The 21,519-nt window shown below is 36.1% G+C and overlaps 1 protein-coding gene across 4 annotated transcripts in view; it reads left to right on the forward strand.

Moving 5' to 3' along the window:
* The window catches only part of tbxas1 (thromboxane A synthase 1 (platelet)), a 379,177-nt gene that overhangs the window by 23,243 nt on the left and 334,415 nt on the right, over positions 1 to 21,519 (forward strand). For 3 of the 4 annotated variants that reach the window (XM_028810450.2, XM_051935311.1, XM_051935318.1), the window contains one exon: positions 21,222 to 21,422. In XM_028810450.2, coding sequence (XP_028666283.2) covers positions 21,334 to 21,422 — 89 coding nt within the window. In that variant the 5' untranslated portion in view covers positions 21,222 to 21,333. Of the gene's footprint in view, positions 1 to 16,446; positions 16,466 to 21,221; positions 21,423 to 21,519 lie in introns of those variants that run through there. The other variant, XM_051935317.1, reaches the window with a different exon arrangement.

Below are 21,519 nucleotides of genomic sequence, written 5' to 3' on the forward strand. Positions count from 1 at the left end.
ATGATATAAGAGGTCTAACTTTTGCTATATTTCTTAAGTGAAAAAATGCTGTCCTAGTGATCTGACCAATTAATTGAAGTGTTTAAGAATCCTTTGGTCCAAATCTGAGGGGGTAGGACAGTTTAGTTAAGGGAATGTTTCTTTCTTTTGTCCCCAGTAGGGTTGTTCCTGGTTCTCACCACAACATTAGAACAGTTCTTGATGTATTGAGAAAGATCTCCTCCTTGCTAAACATGCACTGCTACTGCTTGATCTCATGTCTGCTTTTCATCATAAGACTCTCCTTAAAACACATCAAGAACTAATCCCAACTTTCTTGAACATGTTTCTTTTAGGTGTCTCCCTAGCTCTCACATGCACATTAAGGGGTGAATCAAGTTTCCCATTTGGTTCTTTGCAATATCTGTATGTTTATGCTGCCAACTGGAATAGATCATTCACCAGCCCAACCTATTGTAGATCTCATTCACCTCAATCTAAATATTACTTGCATTACTAAATATTACTTGTAGCAGCTGGGGCTTTTATCTTGTGTCTTTCTTTCACTTTCTTGCATATACTAACTTCATATATTAGCTACAGTATTGATTCAAACTCCACAGGTTACCTGTCACTATCACTTGCCTTTACTTATGATCATATTCAAATTATAAATAAAATGAAAGGGAAAAGTTGAATTTGAATTAGATACAAATGTAATGTTCTATACTACTTCATCTGAGTCTACTGTATGGCAGACACATACTGTAAACATGTTCAAATGTACTATGTTTGCTTCTTTGTGAAGACTCTTCAAACATTGTTTACTTCAATTTACTAAATAATGAATGATTTTGTAATTTAGCTTGTGTCTTAAAATTTATCCTTATCTATAATAATAAAAGGCAAAGCCCTCACTGACTGACTCACTGACTCACTCATCACTAATTCTCCAACTTCCCGTGTAGGTGGAAAGCTGAATTTTGGCAGGCTCATTCCTTACAGCTTACTTACAAAAGTTAGGCAGGTTTCATTTCGAAATTCAAAGCGTAATGGTCATAACTGGAACATATTTTTTGTCCATACACTGTAATGGAGGAGGCGGAGTCACGTATCGCGTCATCACGCCTCCTACGTAATCACGTGAACTAAAAACAAGGAAGAGATTTACAGCACGAGTCACACGCGGGAACAAAGGTAACTGACGTTGTTCACTGTCTTTTAATACTGTGTAACCATACATATTAACACATGTGCAATTAAACGTGTGCATTTACGGGCTGATTTCTCAGGCTTAAAAGCTCGCCTTTTACTAAAAAGGTAAATGCAAAACTATTTTCAATCAGTTTATTGAAACGCTCCCGTTAAGGATTGCAATAACATATTCGCAAGATAAAAGAACGAAGTAGGGGGAAATGGAGGAAGAGCCGCGAACAGCTAAGAGCAAAAAATTAATTAAACAATTGAGAACGGAGCGAGTTAAGCATACAAGCATGTTCATAAGGGAAAGAAAGCACGGTGTAAAACGTAAGTTTAAATTAAGTTTATAGAAACGCTCCCGCTGCGGATTGCAATAACATATTCGCGAGATAAAAGTTTAATGAGAACACACGAGGTATAAACGAACCACACGCCGTGGCGCAACGTTAGGGGCAACAGTTTCAACCATTCTATGATCTGCTTCTCGCAACTGAAAGACGGCACATGGCGGATGTTAGCCGACTTGCTGACCGCAACGTTAGGGGCTTCAAGTATGGCGCTGACGCCACATCTCAGTGCCAACACTTTGCAGACTGTACTTAAAAGACACGCCCTCCTCACTGGACAGTTAAAAACACCAATCAAACTAACGATGACATCAAGTATTACCCAATCAAAAGTAGGAAAGGAGGCATCTTCATAAAATGCGTGTGGGATGATTTGCATGAGACGCTGCTTTAAAAAAAAAATGCTAAAAAAAATACGGGATAAATCCCGTCCAGTATTGATTCAAAACGGGACGCGCAATTTCATTCTCAAACGCGGCACGATTCCGTATTTTAAAGGACGGGTGGCAACCCTACAGTGCCAGGTAACCACGCATACAATCACATTGTGATTCAGACTAGGAATCCAATGAATGTTATTACCCCGATCTACATACAAGGCGAAAGTCTTGCAACATTCAAAGATGATGGTTTGGGATAAGTACACCATACAACATAAAAGAGCTTATGAAGCCTTGAACCGAAAAAAGCAAGATCTCAGAGATCGTAAAAAAAAAAATAGGAGGTAATGTCGTTTTACTCGCTGTAGATTTTAGTCAAACATTACCAGTTATTCCACGAGGGAGACCAGCAGATCAACTCAACGCGTGTTTAAAATCCATGCTTCTCCCACGCTCGGTTATATGTCGCGTGTTCTCGGGTAGGTGCACCAAAAAATGTATACATTTAAGCATGTAATGGGCAAACAAAAAATGAGGTATACCCGAAGGCACTGCAGTAGTACTTAATGTAACTTTACTTCTTAAATGTTAATGTTTTACTGTTTAATAATTTATACGCTTCTTATATGTTGTTCAAATTCTTTTATCAAAATACCACTGACAGCGCAATGCACGATAACATGGAGTGAATACAGCATACGCATCCGCCCACGGCTGCCCTGCTCTGCGCAGATAGGAGTTGATTCTACAATAAAATAAAATAAAGATAAAAAGACTAAAACAATCATCACCCATAAAGCGGATAGTAGACGTGACGTACTATATGTGTACCACATTTCAAGTGTATAGGTGAAACGGTTTGCGAGCTACAGGTCATTTAAAATCCTGGACAGACACACAAATTGCCACGGTAGCAAATTACAGAAGAAGATTTTACTGTTTAATAATTTATATTTATATGAAATGTGCTTCTTATATATTACTTCATATTCTCATATGATAACGATGTTAATGTTTATATTGATTTCTGTGTTATTAAAACTGCATGTATGTGTGTGTATATATATATATATATATATATATATATATATATATATATATATATATATATATATATATACTAGCAAAATACCCGCGCTTCGCAGCGGAGAAGTAGTGTGTTAAAGAGGTTATGAAAAAAAAAGGAAACATTTTAAAAATAACGTAACATGATTGTCAATGAAAGCCCGTTTCACTCAGTAAGTCTTATGTGTGTGTTTATGTATGTGTGTATATATATGTAGATGTGTATATGTAGATATGTATATATATGTATATGTATATAAATGTTTATGTGTGTGTGTATATTATATATATATATATATATATATATATATATATATATATATATATATATATATATATATATATATATATATATAAAAGACAGCAACAGTTATAACAATGACAACACAATTACATTGACAATCATGTTACGTTATTTTTAAAATGTTTCCTTTTTTTTCATAACCTCTTTAACACACTACTTCTCCACTGCGAAGCGCGGGTATTTTGCTAGTTTGACTAATAAAGTGCCAATCAGTTTGAAGAATAACACACTATAAAAAAAAAAAGACTTGATATTTAAACTTTATTCTGCTGATTTAGTGCAGCCTACAGGTTTATGAAAGAAGTGTGGACCACAGTTACATTCACTACACTGCTCCTTATAATATGCTAACAGGCACATTGTTAACAAATCCGACCTCTTCTTTACTTAGTTCACTTGGGGTTTGGGGATACGTAGGGAAATTTGCTAGGCTTGACCTTGTTAGTATTCATCATAGAATGGAAACAGCAGTTAAAGCAATCACACTTTTATGATTCCACCTTCTAATTTGCTTTTATAATTTTGTAAATGGATGTAATGTATGTTGTTGTACACTTATTATTGATACATTTTATTTTCTTTATTTATGAATAGTGCTGGGTGGTATGACCAAAATTCCATATCACAGTGTTTTTCAAAATTTTACTGGTTTCACTGCAATTACTGCAGTAGACTGGCTAAGAATAACCTATTCCACTGTCATGAGAATTGTACATACAAAAATATTTTAATGTGCACACAAGTATTTCCCTAGGTTCTTGTCTATAAGCCGGACTCATGTATAAGCTGGAGACCAAAAATCATACGAATTTTTAAAATAAAATCTTATCATAGATAAGCCGGACTCATGGATAAGCTGAACGTACTATAACCTATAACTAATAGAAGGGAGGGAGGTCAGTGGTCTCACTCGCACCCATTTAATTTCTTTAAGGGGGGAGAGAGTGTGAGATATTGGCGTCTCTCTCACTCCCGCTTGGCGCGGTTGGAGCGGCCGGAGCGCTTTCTTTCTGCTCTGGGCGTCGCCGAGTCAACACGCGCGTGTAGCTGGCATTTAAATTGTGATTTTATATGTAAGCATATTTAAATATATATCGCAGATTTTTTGCTGGTTCGTGGATTTCTGTGGACAATGGGTCTTTTAATTTCTGGTACATGCTTCCTCAGTTGGTTTGCCCAGTTGATTTCATACAAGGGACGCTATTGGCAGATGGCTGAGAAGCTAGATTGCTTACTTTTCTCTCTCTCTTGCGCTGACTATCTGTGATCCTGAATATGGGGATTGAGCCAGGGGGGCTGTTCGCACACCTAGACGATACGGACGCTCGTCTAAAAATGCTGAAAGATTATCTTCACGTTGCTATCTTTTGTAAAGCTGATTCCTGAAACGACATGCTGCACAGTGCTTCACATACTTAAAAGCTCGAAGGGCACGTATTGATTTTTGACTGAAAAACAAACTCTCTCTCTCTCTCTCTCTCTCTCTCTCCCTGCTCCTGACGGAGGGGGTGTGAGCTGCCGCCTTCAACAGCTTTGTGCTGCGGTGCTTCGCATACCTAAAAGCCAAACAGCACCATTGATTTGTTTGCTAGAGATTGTTTTCTCTATCTATGTGACATTCTGTGCTCCTGACACACACTCCTTTGAAGAGGAAGATATGTTTGCATTCTTTTAATTGTGAGACAGAACTGGCATCTCTGTCTTGTCATGGAGCACAGTTTAAACTTTTGAAAAATAGACAAATGTTTGTTTGCAGTGTTTGAATAACGTTCCTGTCTCTCTACAACCTCCTGTGTTTCTGCGCAAATCTGTGACCCAAGCATGACAATATAAAAATAACCATATAAACATATGGTTTCTACTTCGCGGATGGCTCTGGAACGCAACCCCCGCGATGGAGGAGGGATTACTGTATAAGCCGGATTTATGTATAAGCCGATATTCTATTTTTTCATTTTCACAACTTTTTTCCTTAGATAAGCCGCGGCTTATAGACAAGAACTTGGGATAATACAGGTTTGTATGGCCCCATAAAGTGATGGTTTTCAAGGGGGTGGCACTAATGAAGAGAAGGAATCACGTTGCATGACAGATGCAGTCAAAATATAGAATCTCTTTATTAAAGTTTGCAAACAAGTCAAAATTTTAGTTTAAGAACATATTTTCAACCATCATCAGAGGCATTTAGAATTAGTAAAATATCCAGAGGTACTTGTCAAAAGTTGTATTGCACTGAACATGTCTTAGAAATGGAATAAATAGTAAATATTTTTTGTAAACCAACTATACTTTCTGTTAATGTTAACAATCTGTGTCCACTGACACATTAAAGTGACTTTTTAAACAACTTTACCATCATTAAACTGCATAATATTTAAACTAATAAATAATAACAATAAAATAACTTCCAGTAATAATACTATTACTTCAAGCCCAGGTGCATTACACAGTATTCACCAAATAAAAATAAGGCAAATTGCATTAATGTGGACCTTGCTTCAAGTTAAGCTATATCCATAAAAATTTTAATTGCAACTTGCATTTATTATTCTATTTGTGGTATATCCCTACGGAAGCGTATTAGGGCCACGGTGAAGAAAATAAAAACTAATGTCGAGAATAAAGTCAGCATGTTGACTTTATTCTTGACATTTCCACTTTATTCTTGCCGTTTATGTTGAGATTAAAGTCAACATTTGTACTTTATTCTCATAGTTTATTTTGTCATTAAAGTAGAATGTCGTAAACTAAACTTCATCCTAAAATCAGTGTTTAATTTACTAGATTTTCTCAAACCCCGTCATAACTATTGTAGCACATTAAATGCTTTGTGTTAAGTGTTCCCCGACCCAGTTGTTAATCGCTACACGCTTCTTAAACTGACTTCCTCTGCACTAAGATGAGGCGCAGGCAGCTATCGCTGCACAGAATACATTCACTTCATGATATTCCTGCTCTCTGAAAATTTAGAATGCTAAGATAAATACTTGATATCATTTTCATGATGAAATGCATTAAAGCAGGTATTAAACATGCACGGTTGTATGGCGGTAGTGTTGCTCCCTTGCAGTAAGGGGTTCCCAGGTGTACGTTCAGTGTAGAGAACTTTATGGCAGGTGTGACAAGGCTCCAAAAAAACTGGATGTATGAGTATCGAACAGGTTTAACTTAAATATTATGTATATATTGGGTTTGTGATCTGGTGGTTGGTGACACGAACACAGAATTCAGTGGATGTCCTTCTGAGCGGACTTTCTTTATTGCATGCGTGCTGTCTCTGTCTGACGTAACAAACCCCCAGTTCCTATCCTTCCTTTTTCTTTCTCCACATAACCAATCACCACACGATAAATGTATTTGTGAAATTAAAACTAGTTATAAACTTAGACCACGGAGTGTTCAGAACTTCAAAAAAATCTTCGTTATACATGTTTAATTATAATAAAAACATTCAGGGTTGCGCCCATCCCAGCAAGCATTGTGTGCGAGGCAGGAGCAAATCCTGAATGTTGTGCCAGCATATCGCAGGGTGAATATGAGCAATACATACACTAACAGGGTCAATATAACGTAACAAAACCCCACATCCTACATGACTTTGAAAGGAAACTGAAGCACACCAAGTAAACCCACCAGAAAAACATGCAAATTCAAGGCAGGGAACACCCGGGACCCCCTTGCTGCAAGGCAGCAGTGCAACCTCCACGCCACCGTGCCCCCACATGATTAATACATGCTTTAATGCATTTCATCATGAAAATTATATCAAGTATTTATCTTAGGATTCTAAATCTAATTCTAAACAAATTAAATTCTTTAACTAGGATAGATTTACCTGATTTACATAAAATAATTTCTCAAATGAAACCCTCCACCTGTGCCCTTGACCCAATACCAACAAATTTTTTCAAAGAAGTATCGGGCGTGCTAATTGATAATGTTCTTGACATAGTAAATTTGTCATTAGATACGGGGGTCTTCCCAGACTGTCTTAAGACTGCTGTAGTTAAACCTCTACTTAAGAACAATAATCTCGACTCCTCTGCTCTTGAAAATTACCCATCTCTAGACCCATCTCTAACCTACCTTTCTTAAGTAAAATTCTAGAGAAGGCAGTCATTACGCAGTTAAATGAGCACCTCAATAAACATGCTATTCTTGATAAATTTCAGTCAGGTTTTAGAACAAATCACAGCACAGAAACTGCACTCGTTAAAGTAGTAAATGACTTGCGGGTAAATGCAGACAGAGGCCATTTATCTGTTCTCATCCTCTTAGATCTGAGTGCCGCATTTGACACCATTGATCATAATATTCTTAAGAATCTCCTTAGTCAATGGGTGGGCCTCTCTGGCAGCGTCTTAAATTGGTTTGATTCCTATCTGGCAGGGAGAAAATTCTTTGTTAGTTGTGGTAATTATAATTCAAAGACACATGATATCCTATATGTTGTTCCACAAGGCTCTATCCTGGGTCCGGTGCTCTTCTCAATCTACATGCTTCCATTAGGTCAGATTATCTCAGGGCACAACGTGAGCTACCACAGCTATGCTGATGACACACAGCTGTATTTATCAATAGCACCTGATAACCCCCATTCTCTAGATTCACTAACACAATGTCTAACCTGTATCTCAGAGTGGATGAATAGTAACTTTCTCAAATTAAATAAAGAGAAAACCGAAATCTTAGTGATTGGCAATAATGGATACAATGAGGCTATTAGAAATAAACTTGATGCATTTGGATTAAAAGTCAAAACGGAGGTAAAAAGCTTAGGGGTAACTGTTGACTGTAATCTGAGTTTTAAATTGCATATTAATCAGATCACTAGGACAGCATTTTTTCACTTTAGAAACATAGCAAAAGTTAGACCTCTTATATCATCGAAAGATGCAGAGAAATTAGTTCACGCGTTTGTTTTCAGTCGGCTAGATTACTGTAACGCACTCTTCTCAGGACTACCCAAAAAAGACATAAATCGTTTGCAACTAGTGCAGAGTGCAGCTGCTAGAATCCTTACCAGGAAAAGAAAATCTGAGCACATTTCTCCAGTTTTGATGTCACTACATTGGTTACCTGGTTTATAAAGCCTTAAATAATCTCGCTCCATCTTATATATCGGAATGTCTGACGTCTTATATTCCAAATCGCAACCTCAGATCCTCAACTGAGTGTTTCCTTAGAATTCCAAGGGCAAAACTTAAAAGAAGTGGTGAGGCGGCCTTCTGCTGTTATGCACCTAAAATCCCACTGCAGGACACACACAAACACAACCACACACCAAGCACACACTAGGGCCAATTTAGAATCGCCAATCCACCTAACCTGCATGTCTTTAGACTGTCGGAGGAAACCCACGCAGACACGGGGAGAACATGCAAACTCCATGCAGGGAGGATCCGGGAAGCGAATTTTTTCCCCACAACTAAATGGAAATTGATCATGTGAAGTTTTTTGATGCATAATAGAAACATATATTATTATCATTTCTTTTTTTCTGCATGCACAAGGTGAACTTCCATAACAGTTGCAATATTTCACAGTCACACTTTTAATGTAGTGCATTGTCTTGCAGTTTGACAGTCTTAGTATTGTATACATTTTTAAATATTTGTACATATACAGGTTAAGTATACAAATGATAATTTATGTAAGTACACAAACTTTATCTTTACACATTTTTTATTTTATGAAGTTGAAAACATAATTATTACAAAATGTGTGCCTTCATGTTTCAGCGATAATGTAACAATATCAACATCTAAACACCACATGATATACAATGCCCAAAATTGCCAGTACATTATATGCAACAACAACACAGTATACTACACAATATTCAACAAATAAATAACAATTACAGGGTTTAATGGTATGCCATGCCATGCATTGGGTTTTCTGCTTTGTGTTTGAGTGGGACAGAAAAGGTTTAGTCAGCTTTTTTTCTCATTGTTTGTTGTTGTTGTTTCTGTTTGTTTCTCAAAATAAATTGCCAGCTTCAATCAAATGTATCAAAATTGCTGATTATTATGTAACAATATAATGTATGGTGAAACTATGTGCATCACTTTATTATTACTATTACTTTTTCCAATTCTTCTACATTGATGAAAAATTATGATCAGAGCTACAAAATCATAGGTGCCTTCAGCACTTTCTCCATCTGTCATAGTATTATTTTTCTTTTATATTCTTTTGTGAATGCACGGCATTGCTTAAGAGCTTATGTAATTCTTTTTCTGCTTACGCTATAGGCATGACAAAATGACAGTGATACAGTAAAGCAGAATTAAGTAAATGATTGCATATAATAAAACATAGGGTAAATAAATGTTAGCTGATAGATTTTTTTTTTTAAATTCAGTTTCATTTATTGGTATTGTACTTTATAGTACAATGAAAAAATTAGAAGTGCACTACAGTGTGTGGTACAATATAATGTTTTAGACACAGATCACTTAACAAAACAATGGCAATAAACTGTAGGAGAAGAACTGTAGAAGGCATGAATATACAAAGTGAATGTACGAGACAGAACAAATAATAACCAGACAATACAAATAATTTAGCAACAGAATGGTCAGTGAATAGAAATTGTCAGTGCAAATAAGTGTATTACTACACAGTAGTATTGATCGGCAAAATTTGCATTTCACACAGCGCATACGCTGTTTTTGGTGGAAACCTTGTTTGCCGAATGTTTTTCTGGAAATTAGCTGAATGCTCTATGATGCTTTGTGAGGGTAGTGAGACATCATAGAGCTGTACAACAACAAACAGTGAGCAACTTTCACGCATGGCTACTGTAAGAACATTGCTGACTTGACCATTGCTATGTTGCAAGCACACAAAGAAAAAAAAATGCTGTTTCAGCTACTAAGATGCACTGAAACTGTCCACAGAAGCACTTGATAGTGCTGTTGGATATTTTTCTTGTCTCTAACCACATTTTCTTCTTGAACTTGCAGTATGTTCAACCCCTAGGGCTCATATATTGTTGTATATGGGTCATCTGTGAACTTAAAAAAGGTAAAAATTGGTCCTGAAGTCACAAAGGTTGAGAAGCTCTGCCACTTTTCCATTGTGCATATATTTAAAAAAATAAAAAACTTTCAGTATTAAAAGAACAGCTACCTGATATATAAAACTGAACCTTCTGCTGGGAGGCAGCATCACATGGCTAATTATGCATGCAAATTAGCCATGTGCCCAGCAATGATCTCAAAACAAGCCTTATAGGAGCCCTTTCTCTCCCCCTCTCCTTATCAGAAAACAAAGGACACACTGTGAAATGATAAAAAAAAAAAGATATATTACTATTGAAAAGGCATTTTCTTCTTGATGGAAGAAGCAAGTTGTAAGCATCTGCACAGATACATGGGAAGCAAAAAAAGACCTTCCTGTTATGCTGGAGCCTGAAATTCAGACAATAGAACAAGCTAGTCCCATGCTACTGCTTCACTGCATGGCCAATCTGTGTCCCAAGATTGGAACTCTGTGAGCGCAATAATCTATATTTTATTTATTTATTGGTAGTTTGTGGCTATTTGTTGCATTTTGTTTGTTGTATTCATTCCATCTGTATCATTTGTTGTTTGAGGCACAACGGGACAATGGTTAGCACTGCTGCCTCTCTGCTTCTGCCAAAATAATAGGTCAAGCATAGTTGCCAGACATTTCCCTATTCCTAAGTGGCAGTTCAAATATATAATCCACTCAAAACTAGTTAAATTCCTCTTTCCCCTTTGACTTTAATACATTTCATGGAGTTTGGCGAAGCTCGCAAATACATTTTTTTTATTTCGCCAAACTTGAGTCACAGTCAATTCAATAGGGTTCGCTCATCACTATTCCACAGCTATACAGAAATAGACACATTCATTAGAAGGTTTAATTTTAGTGTTTTGTCACTTAAATGGAGTAACTGTAATCATAGATTAATTTTCACAAGATTGTTGTACTTTTTAGACTGCTGTCTGTCAAGTATGTGCTAAAATGTTGTGAAAAATAGAAAAAACAACCCTAAATCAAAAAAAAAAAGATTGTATTGTACATTCTATATTTGAATGTCAAGAGTTCTGTCCACTTAATTTACTTAATACCGCAATACAGAGCATACCATAATGTGAGAGTCTGTTAAAAATACCTTGCAGTAGAGTTACAGCATTTAGTGATGGTAGTATACTGTATAATTTCCATGGTGTATTTTAAAAAATGAACATATTAATTTTTTTCTTCTTGTTTATACTTTTGTTGTTTCAAGGGAAAAAGGTTTCTTCACATATTGATCTTAAATGCTAAAATGAACAATTGGTAGTTTACAATCCATTTTTATTTTTTACCTTTGGTAGTTCTGTTAAACATTCATTTATATGCTTGTTTATTTTTTGAACACACAACAAGAAGTAGCCATACAGAGTATCCAGGGTTCATACATGTACTCATGATCTGTATTGTTGGCATGGAGCTGGACAGTTTAACATTTGTGGCAGAGCGAAGGGTGCTCAGCAGGCTCCTATCAATTATGGAGAATCCACTGCATCCACTAAATAGTATCATCTCCAGACAGAAGAGCAGCTTCAGCGACAGACTGCTGTCACTGTCCTGCTCCACTGACAGATTGAGGAGATCGTTCCTCCCCCAAACTATGCGACTCTTCAGTTCCACCCGGGGGGGTAAACGTTAACATTTAACATTATACAAAGTTATTGTCTGTTTTTCACCTGCATTATTATCATTCTTTAATTTAATATTATTTATTGTATCATCATGCTGCTGCCGGAGAATGTGAATTTCCCATTGGGATTAATAAAGTATCTATCTATCTATCTATCTAAAAACAGTATGCATTCACTTATGTTGAAAGAAAAAATATATATAATATATCTCTTCCATATATATATATATATATATATATATATATATATATATAATATATATAATATTTCGTTTTGAATTAAGGGTCTACAAAAGAGCAATATCAGTTGTGTTGCTTTAAATACGCACAGATATTTGAATGATATTTTTCTTAAACCAAGTCAAATAACACCATAAGTCAATATATTTAATTGACCCAGTTTAAGACATAAGTACAATACTGCAGCCCATATTGAAATAATTAATAATAAATCAGTTAACAATTAAATTTGCTATGCCGCTGTTCTAGCACTTTTTTCTAAAATGGGTGTCTTGGTGTTTGTTTCAAAATTTCCAATTTGTGTTTTTTAAATACTGAAGTCAACGTAAAATATCAAAAAATATTGCATCAGGATAAGAAAATACAGATGTAACCTTATCCTTTGCATGTTTAAATATGAAAATAGTATCCCATCTTTTTGATTACACTAAAATTTACATGATTTTTTTGTGTTCAGTTGGGTGAATTCCTGGAAATAGAGCTGTTGAAAGTTGTTCTGCTGACAGATTTGCCTCAAAGCCACAATGATGACAAAATCACTACAATAACAAAAACCAATGACACATAATAATTTTATACTTGGCTTGTATGAGAAATTTTTTTAATATACAGTGGTCAGCAAGCCGTCCCGTGTGGCTACCATAGAGTAAAGGGTTGGTGAATATTGCTTTTGCAGTTAGGACACAATCTCTCTTGTGCTATCTTTCACATTTTGCTGAATCCTCTAAGTGCATTGTTGGCTTGTCCATGTGCATTTAAGCATGCAGAGGCTTTGAGTATGGAAGTTTGTGTAGGGCCAAAATTCAATAGTACCAGTGTTGAGAATATCAGTACAGTATTTGCTGCAGCATATCTGGCATTCCCAAAACCCACTATGTGGTAAAATCTTTTTTGTACTTTTAAGCTGATAAGGTTTATGTATAATAAACCAATGAAATTTAAAGACAAGAATAATAATAATAATAATAATAATATTCATAATAAAAGGGAATAGTGAACCATGTAACATAATTACATAATATTTTAACTATTATTTTACTAAGTAGAAAATAAATATCCTATCTTATACAACATATATTTTTGTAGGTACGTTATTTATGAGTTCAAAACTTATTAAATATAGAGACTGCTGTGATTCAGTCAATATTAATTGATCTTCTCTGCTGCCTACATTGTATTAGTTCACAGTGCTAAAACAAAACTATAAATATTTTGTTACACATTGAAACATTAATTAAAAAGTCATTCTGCACTTTGCATACACAATTTATGTAGTATACAGTATCTATGATATCATATAGAAAATAGGTAATAGAAAAATTTAGCTACCTAGAGTTTTGTACCTTTTTTTTCTCTTTTTTGGTCTAAAAGTAATCATAGCATAAGCTTAGTCACTCAAATAGTGCTTCATTTGACCCAGGGAGGAATTCAGCCATTGAAAAAACTTTAGCAAAGTGATAATCTTCAATATATTTCTTTACACTAGATGTGTTACCTGTACTTCCAAATGTTTTGAGAATGGTTAGCAGAACAAAATAAACACTTTTTAATTTTCTAACCTATTTAGATTTTCTTTTCTTTAAACAAATTGAATAAAATGTTACACTTATTGGTTACCTCTGTCCTTAACACATACTGTACACAACTGTGTTTCCAAAAATAGTTTATTTTGAAATTTAGACTTTTCTGTAACAGGTTTCCTTAGTAGGCTGTGCAGCTCCTCCTAGTGGTCAAAACATACTACTCAACTACTCTATAATCATTTTGGTTTGCAGAAACCATCTATTACTATTTTTCATTCACTATCTGTGTTTTGTACATACATTTGTAGGACAAATGTACACAGTAGTCTTTCAATCTCCTTGTTGGTTAGAAATCATGCCAATTCATCATAATGAGATTTATTGTGAGCTGAAAAATTATGGTTCATCAATTAGCCTGCAGATAGAAACACAGTACAAATAAACCTGCTGGATTATAAATGAAGATAAATATTTTTGTCATAGACTGTATGAAATATACATGGTGGTTTGCATGAAACAAAATAGGAAATTAAGTCAAACCTTAAAAAGTTTTAGTTAGTCTTGGGCTTGATGTAGTTGTGTATGAAATGTGGGAGTAAGGTTTCACTTTTCCAGGTTTCTCTTCAATTTTGGATTAACATGTTTAACCCTTTTATTCTGGAATATTGGTTAGACTATAGTTTAATGATTTTTCCAATTTTGTTTAGTTTAGTCTTTGTGTCAGATATTGAAGATATCTGGTGATTTTGAAACATTTTTGTACGTTTCCTCAAACATGTTCTTTTATATTCAGATTTCTGACTTCACATTCTTTTATCTTTATTTTGAATCTTTCTTTTCAAAATCTCAGCCATAGTTTGATTGACTTGGATACTGATGCAAACTTGATTAATACTAGAATTTTATAATTGTAAATGTTTATAAATATCTGTAAATTATAATTGAAATTTTTTTTAATGTTACAAACAGGCTCTGACAAAGTATTTTATGACAGAAAATTGTCTCCTCTTCTGTCTGACCACTTGTTAGATCAGTGATAGTTAAATGTTGAATCTGAGAACAAAATTGGGGACCGCTCTTAAAGACCTGTACTAAATTTTAATATAGAAGTGTTTGAAATAAACAAAACATAATAATTTTATTATAATCACTAATTAATTATAAATTGTGTGACTTGAAGGGCACGCTCCAGCTCCCCAAACCTGACACAGACAGACACAGGCAACAGTTCAGCAACATGTAGGCTTTAATTTCATTTGGTGGGAAACTCTTCCTTAAACAAGTGTTGCCCACAGCACAGTACAAAGGCACAGGAATGAAGCAGCACACAGCTACTCTTTCTTCTCTTCCTCTCTCCACCACTGCCTCCATCACTCGTCCCAGCAAGCTTTGTCTTCTTCCTCCTGACTCTGGTTCCTGGAGCTGCAGCAATAAGCTTCTTTTATATGACCCCTGGAAGTACTTCCAATGTCCCGTAAGCATGGTTCGGAAGCACTTTTGGAAGAAGTGAATACTTGACAAAATAGGGATCCCCTGTCCATGCAGCACCTGCTGGCAGCATCCCTGAACCCAACAGGACTGAGCCCACAAACTCCAAGTCCCAGCATGTCCTGTGGACATCTATGGTGCTGTAGCAACCCTGGGGGGCTGCCACTTAGTGATTGAGGGGAGGTAATGCCCTGTGTATGCTCTCTCCCCTGGTCCTTCCATTATGAAGGTGTCCCAGCAGGGTAAGGGTGCTGGCTGTACATCACAATCTATTATATACACAGTTGTGCCTTTAGTTAGCCTCACATTGGCAGAAGGTGAAGCAGTCCTTGCAAATGTTACTTGCAAATGACAGCTTTCACAATATTTTACATGTCCCTTTTAAGAAGGGTAGTGAACCAAGACAATGGTTTTGTAAAAGAAAGTCGGGATGTATTTTATTCCGCCAAAAACTAAATATGTCAAAGTAAAAGTAATATCTATCCCAGTTAACAGAACAGGTCTCCTTCTGTTAAAATTGCAAAAAATGTAAATGTTTACATAAGTAAATAGTAATTGTGAATCAATAAATTAAATAACTAGTTGACAAAGCTAGGACCCTCCTGCAGCAGTAATGCCCCTAGCTGAAATAAGAAGACTTTATTCACATATGGGTGCCAGAAATGAACTCTCTCCCAAAAAAAAAGCAGAGCATGCTTTGAGACGTGTGAAATGTCTCACTGTTACCCCCTGGGGTTTCCCAGTACTCCCATCTCAGGCCTAATAAGAAGAGTAAACTGTTGCAATACAAATGCATGTTTAAAATTGTTAGGCCTATGTAAATATATGTTGCCATGAGGTAAATGTAGACCAATAGTGTACTATTGTCACAATAAATTATAAACTTTCATGCACAAGCAAAATACTTGTAAAAGTCCCTTGTTAATTAACATTTTGGAGAAAGCATCCAGTAGTGCTTGTGTTCATAAGCCTTTGTGTTTTTTTTACTTTTAAGGACATTCTTCATTAATTTTGATCACCTAGTCTTTTTTTTCTTTTCAGCCAAGGCTGTATTTACACTTAAGGTGCAGATGAATTTTGACTAGTGAGAACAGGAGAAAACAAAGCATCCCAAGGGAATAAAAACCTGCTAAAACCCTTCAGAGGGTGAGGGTTGTGGCATCTACTTCATCTACAAGTACCATCTCAAGATTTCCACACTTAACCATTGATCCTGGATAATCATGGCCTCTGTATCTACGTTCATGGATCAGCTCTTGGTTGGTTACTTTCTGGATCTGCTCTGGCAAGATTGCATCCCCATTGATATGTCATTTTCCGGCTTCATTGTTGTCATGATTATGGAATTGAAGTGTATAGCTGACTGGCCTTGTTGCTTCACATAAAACTACATTATTATGGGGGTTGAGGATACAGAAACAGGGACAGCTATAGACCATTAATAGTGGAGGGCTACAAGGATGAGCTAAAAACAAAGGCATATACTTTTTTTTTTTTAAGCAACTACATCTTGGACTGTTTGACTGATGGCAAATTACTGATAAAAAGGTAGTCATTCTAAGAACTGATTGGCATTTGCATATAAACTAACTAATCAGGTTATTGATTGAAATATTAACATACAGTACTTATTGAGTTAATTTAGTGTATAATTCAGTATTTCAATATATTTTACGGGGTAAGAGCAGATTCACATTTTGTGACTTTGCTGCAGCTAGACAGAGAGATGTGGCTTTGACAAGTAAACAGCCATCAGCCAAAAGCCAAGATCCAAGCAGAGCAGAGTGAGAGAAGCCCCTATGGCAGTTTCAACATTTTGATACCTTTCTTGCCCTTAGCTTCTGTATACAATTTTGAATATCATATTGAGATCATATTTTTCTCCATTCTTGTGTTTGATATGAACACTAACCGAAATTCTTGACTTGAATAATGATTTTATGCATTGTCCTGCTGCCACAATTGGCTGATTAGATGATTGTATGGATAAGCTGGTGTACAGGTGTTCCTAATAATTGTCTCTGATAAGTAATAACTTTGAGCATATCTAGATATTGTTGCTTTGTGTGTGTGGTTTAATGGTTAAGGCTTTGGACTTCAAACCCTGAGGTTATGGGTTCAAATCCTGTTACTGAGACTGTGTGACCCTGAGCAAGTCACTTGAATTGCCTGTGCTCCACCTGGAAAACCAAAAGAAATGTAATCAAATTTAACATATTTGTTGCAATTAGCCTTGGATAAAGGTATCAGCCAAATAAATAAATGTAAATGCACTTTATTTGGTATGTGAAATTGTCCTTTAATGCTGGGTGCTGCCTGTCTCTGGCTGAGGTTCCAAACCAATTGTTCCTTCAGTATTCTCTGCATCCTTGAGTGTGCAACCTGAATGTTGCAGTTTAATGATTGGGCTTGCAGCTCATCGTCTCCATTAAAAGCAATAATTCCTGTTGTGTTCTTTTTTTTAATAGCATGTTTACACTTCTTGTCAAAGTTGTTCCCATTTAGCACATGCCAGTGCAGAGGTATGAAAAAGTCAAGTACCTTTGCTCCATTTAAGGGTAGCCACAGTAATAATCTTTTAATAAAAAAAAAAAAAGATTTTTACCAACCTCCTCAAAGACATGCATTAGATTTGAAAGAACCTCCAAGGAAGCCTAGAGGTGCTCCTTCCACTTTGTGGAAAACAATCCAGCAGTAAGATGGTCTTGTTTGCACAGAATTCTGGTGCTAAATGAAAAGATATGAATGTAGAAAATAATTTTTTTTTCAATTTTGCCTCACACTGACCAATAAACACCTGCTACCTGACTTGCAGCATATAGTTCGAGTCATGTTGTCTACATATTCTTTCTTTGTTATTGTGGCTTATCCTTTATCAGCTCAAAGCCATTTAGTTCTACACTTGATGCATTTCCATTTCAACATTTCAGTATAGGTAGTTCATAGCCAATATATTTTGATGAGCAGCAGGTGGTTACGGGGTTTCATTTTATTTAGTTTTTAAATCTATATGGTTTATAGATGATGGCAATGTCAGAGGGCCTGACATATCTCCAGCATCCTGTTGTGTTTTTTTTTTTTGTTGTTTTGTTTTTATTTTGTGACACAAAAAGTGTATGAACTTGCATGTTGTGCTGGTAAAAGACGGACAGAAATAATTAGTGAAGTTACAGTGCATCCGGAAAGTATTCACAGCGCATCACTTTTTTCACATTTTGTTATGTTACAGCCTTATTTCAAAATGGATTAAATTCATTTTTTTCCTCAGAATTCTACATACAACACCCTATAATGACAACGTGAAAAAAGTTTACTTGAGGTTTTTGCAAATTTATTAAAAATAAAAAAACTGAGAAATCACATGTACATAAGTATTCACAGTCTTTGCTCAATACTTTGTCGATGCACCTTTGGCAGCAATTACAGCCTCAAGTCGTTTTGAATATGGTGTCACAAGCTTGGCACACCTATCCTTGACCAGTTTCGCCCATTCCTCTTTGCAGCACCTCTCAAGCTTCATCAAGTTGGATGGGAAGTGTCGGTGCACAGCCATTTTAAGATCTCTCCAGAGATGTTCAATCGGATTCAAGTCTGGGCTCTGGCTGGGCCACTCAAGGACATTCACAGAGTTGTCCTGAAGCTACTCCTTTGATATCTTGGCTGTGTGCTTAGGGTCGTTGTCCTGCTGAAAGATGAACCGTTGCCCCAGTCTGAGGTCAAGAGCGCTCTGGAGCAGGTTTTCATTCAGGATGTCTCTGTACATTGCTGCAGTCATCTTTCCCTTTATCCTGACTAGTCTCCCAGTCCCTGCCACTAAAAAACATCCCCACAGCATGGTGCTGCCACCACCATGCTTCACTGTAGGGATGGTATTGGCCTGGTGATGAGCGGTGCCTGGTTTCCTCCAAACGTGACACCTGGCATTCAGACCAAAGAGTTCAATTTTTTTCTCATCAGACCAGAGAATTTTCTTTCTTATGGTCTGAGAGTCCTTCAGGTGCCTTTTGGCAAACTCCAAGCGTGCTGCCATGTGCCTTTTACTAAGGAGTGGCTTCCGTCTGGCCACTCTACCATACAGACCTGATTGGTGGATTGCTGCAGAGATGGTTGTCCTTCTGGAGGGTTCTCCTCTCTCCATAGTGGACCTCTGGACCTCCCTGACTAAGGCCCTTCTCCTCCGATCGCTCAGTTTAGATGGCCGGCCAGCTCTAGGAAGAGTCCTGGTGGTTTCAAACTTCTTCCACTTACGGATGATGGAGGCCATTGTGCTCATTGGGACCTTCAAAGCAGCAGAAATTTTTCTGTAACCTTCCCCAGATTTATGCCTCGAGACAATCCTGTCTTGGAGGTTTACAGACAATTCCTTTGACTTCTTGCTTGGCTTGTGCTCTGACATGAACTGTCGACTGTGGGACCTTATATAGACAGGTGTGTGCCTTTCCAAATCATGTCCAATCAACTGAATTCACCACAGGTGGACTCCAAGGAAGCTGCAGAAACATCTCAAGGATGATCAGGGGAAACAGGATGCACCTGAGCTCAATTTTGAGCTTCATGGCAAAGGCTGTGAATACTTATGTACATGTGCTTTCTCAATTTTTTTATTTTTAATAAATTTGCAAAAATCTCAAACTTTTTTCATGTTGTCATTATGGGGTGTGGTGTGTAGAATTCTGAGGAAAAAAATGAATTTAATCCATTTTGGAATAAGGCTGTAACATAACAAAATGTGGAAAAAATGATGCGCTGTGAATACTTTCTGGATGCACTGTAAGTCTACATACATACTATATAGGAAAATTCTGATACAGCCCCAATTTTAGCCAAAAATGTAAAAGAACACAATTCAAACCAATATATTTGTCCATCCCTTTTCTTTGAGCTTCATCACTCTCTTATTATCCAGGCTCCTTTTTATTCCTCCAACCACCCATCCACCATTGCTACTATATTTTAATGACCCCAACATAAATCACTAGCCTATCATGGTCTCATGGATAACTTTACCTGTGTTGTGCTTTGATTTTGCTTTTTTGACCTGGTTTTCAGGTTTCTTGCTGTTCCTTTTTGACTTTTCCTTTGTTTTTGTAGTAGACTTTAATAAGGTAGGACTGACTTTTTGGTTATAAACTTTGGTTGGTTTATGACTTGGCTTTCATTTCCTGATCCTTAATGAAAAAGAAATATCTCTGCCTTTCTCTGAAAGCAGATACAACAAAAACAAAGAGACTAACAGATATTTATTTAATATAACATTATCATTCTCCAGATAGTTAACATTTATTTGCTTATTTCTTTACTTTTGTTAAGTTATAAGGCAAAATGGTTAAATACTGTATAAATCAAGTCACTTTAGGCTTCCACTGTGTAATGCACTAGTGAGGCATCTGGAGTGCTATGTACAGTTTTGGTCACCTTACTTAAAGAAAAAAAAACATAGCAGCTCTTGAGGCTGCATGAAGAAGAGCAACCATGTTTGTCAGTGGACTAAAAGCCATGTCATTTTCTGGCAGAATAAAAAAAATCAGCTTCTTTATTTTTAAACACAGATGGCTAAACAGGGACCTAATCCAGATCTTTAGGATTCACAAAGAACTGAGAAAAGTTTATCTGGTAATTCTTTCAGTGATCTGGATGGTTTTTGGGACACCTTAGCTATTTGTTAATCTATCATTTCCTTCTGGTTAGCTAAATCTTCCTCTTTTATTTGTCAGACCCTTCATGATCTTATGATTGCAATGTCTTTCAGTACCTAGTGGCAATTTATAGATAAGTGCTTGGGACAAAATTACAGTTATCAAACAAATTATGGGCATAGTGTCCTGATATAAATAATCCTTATGGTGTGTATCCAGAAGCATGTTGTTTCTCACAAAAGATATGTCCTATTTTTGCACTTGAAAGAACTTAGAAATGAGAGTTTTTTCTATTGCTTGCTGTTCAGATAAATTATGTTATGCTTACTGATTTCAAGTACTTGCTTACAATTTTCTTTTTATATCTTTCTTTTTCCAGCACATCTTCCACAAGCATTGACCCAGCTTGTCCAGCAGAAAACAGAAAAACACTTTATAAAGCTTTATTTTGTGTGTGTGTTGTTTGCATTTGCTGAAGATAAAAAATAAGTATGGATTTTCTGACACAATTGCCAATCGAATCCAACAGCAAAACAATCTTCATTGCTTTGTTTCTGGTCTTTGTAGCTCTTCTTTACTGGTAGGTATGCATGCTTGTAATGAGAACAATTATTTTAATATTCTTCTTTTTACTCTTTAATGCATAAAAATATACATATTTATTTCTTTTGTGTCTT

The sequence above is a fragment of the Erpetoichthys calabaricus genome, chromosome 1 (assembly GCF_900747795.2).
Source record: "Erpetoichthys calabaricus chromosome 1, fErpCal1.3, whole genome shotgun sequence".
NCBI classification, from domain to species: domain Eukaryota; kingdom Metazoa; phylum Chordata; class Cladistia; order Polypteriformes; family Polypteridae; genus Erpetoichthys; species Erpetoichthys calabaricus.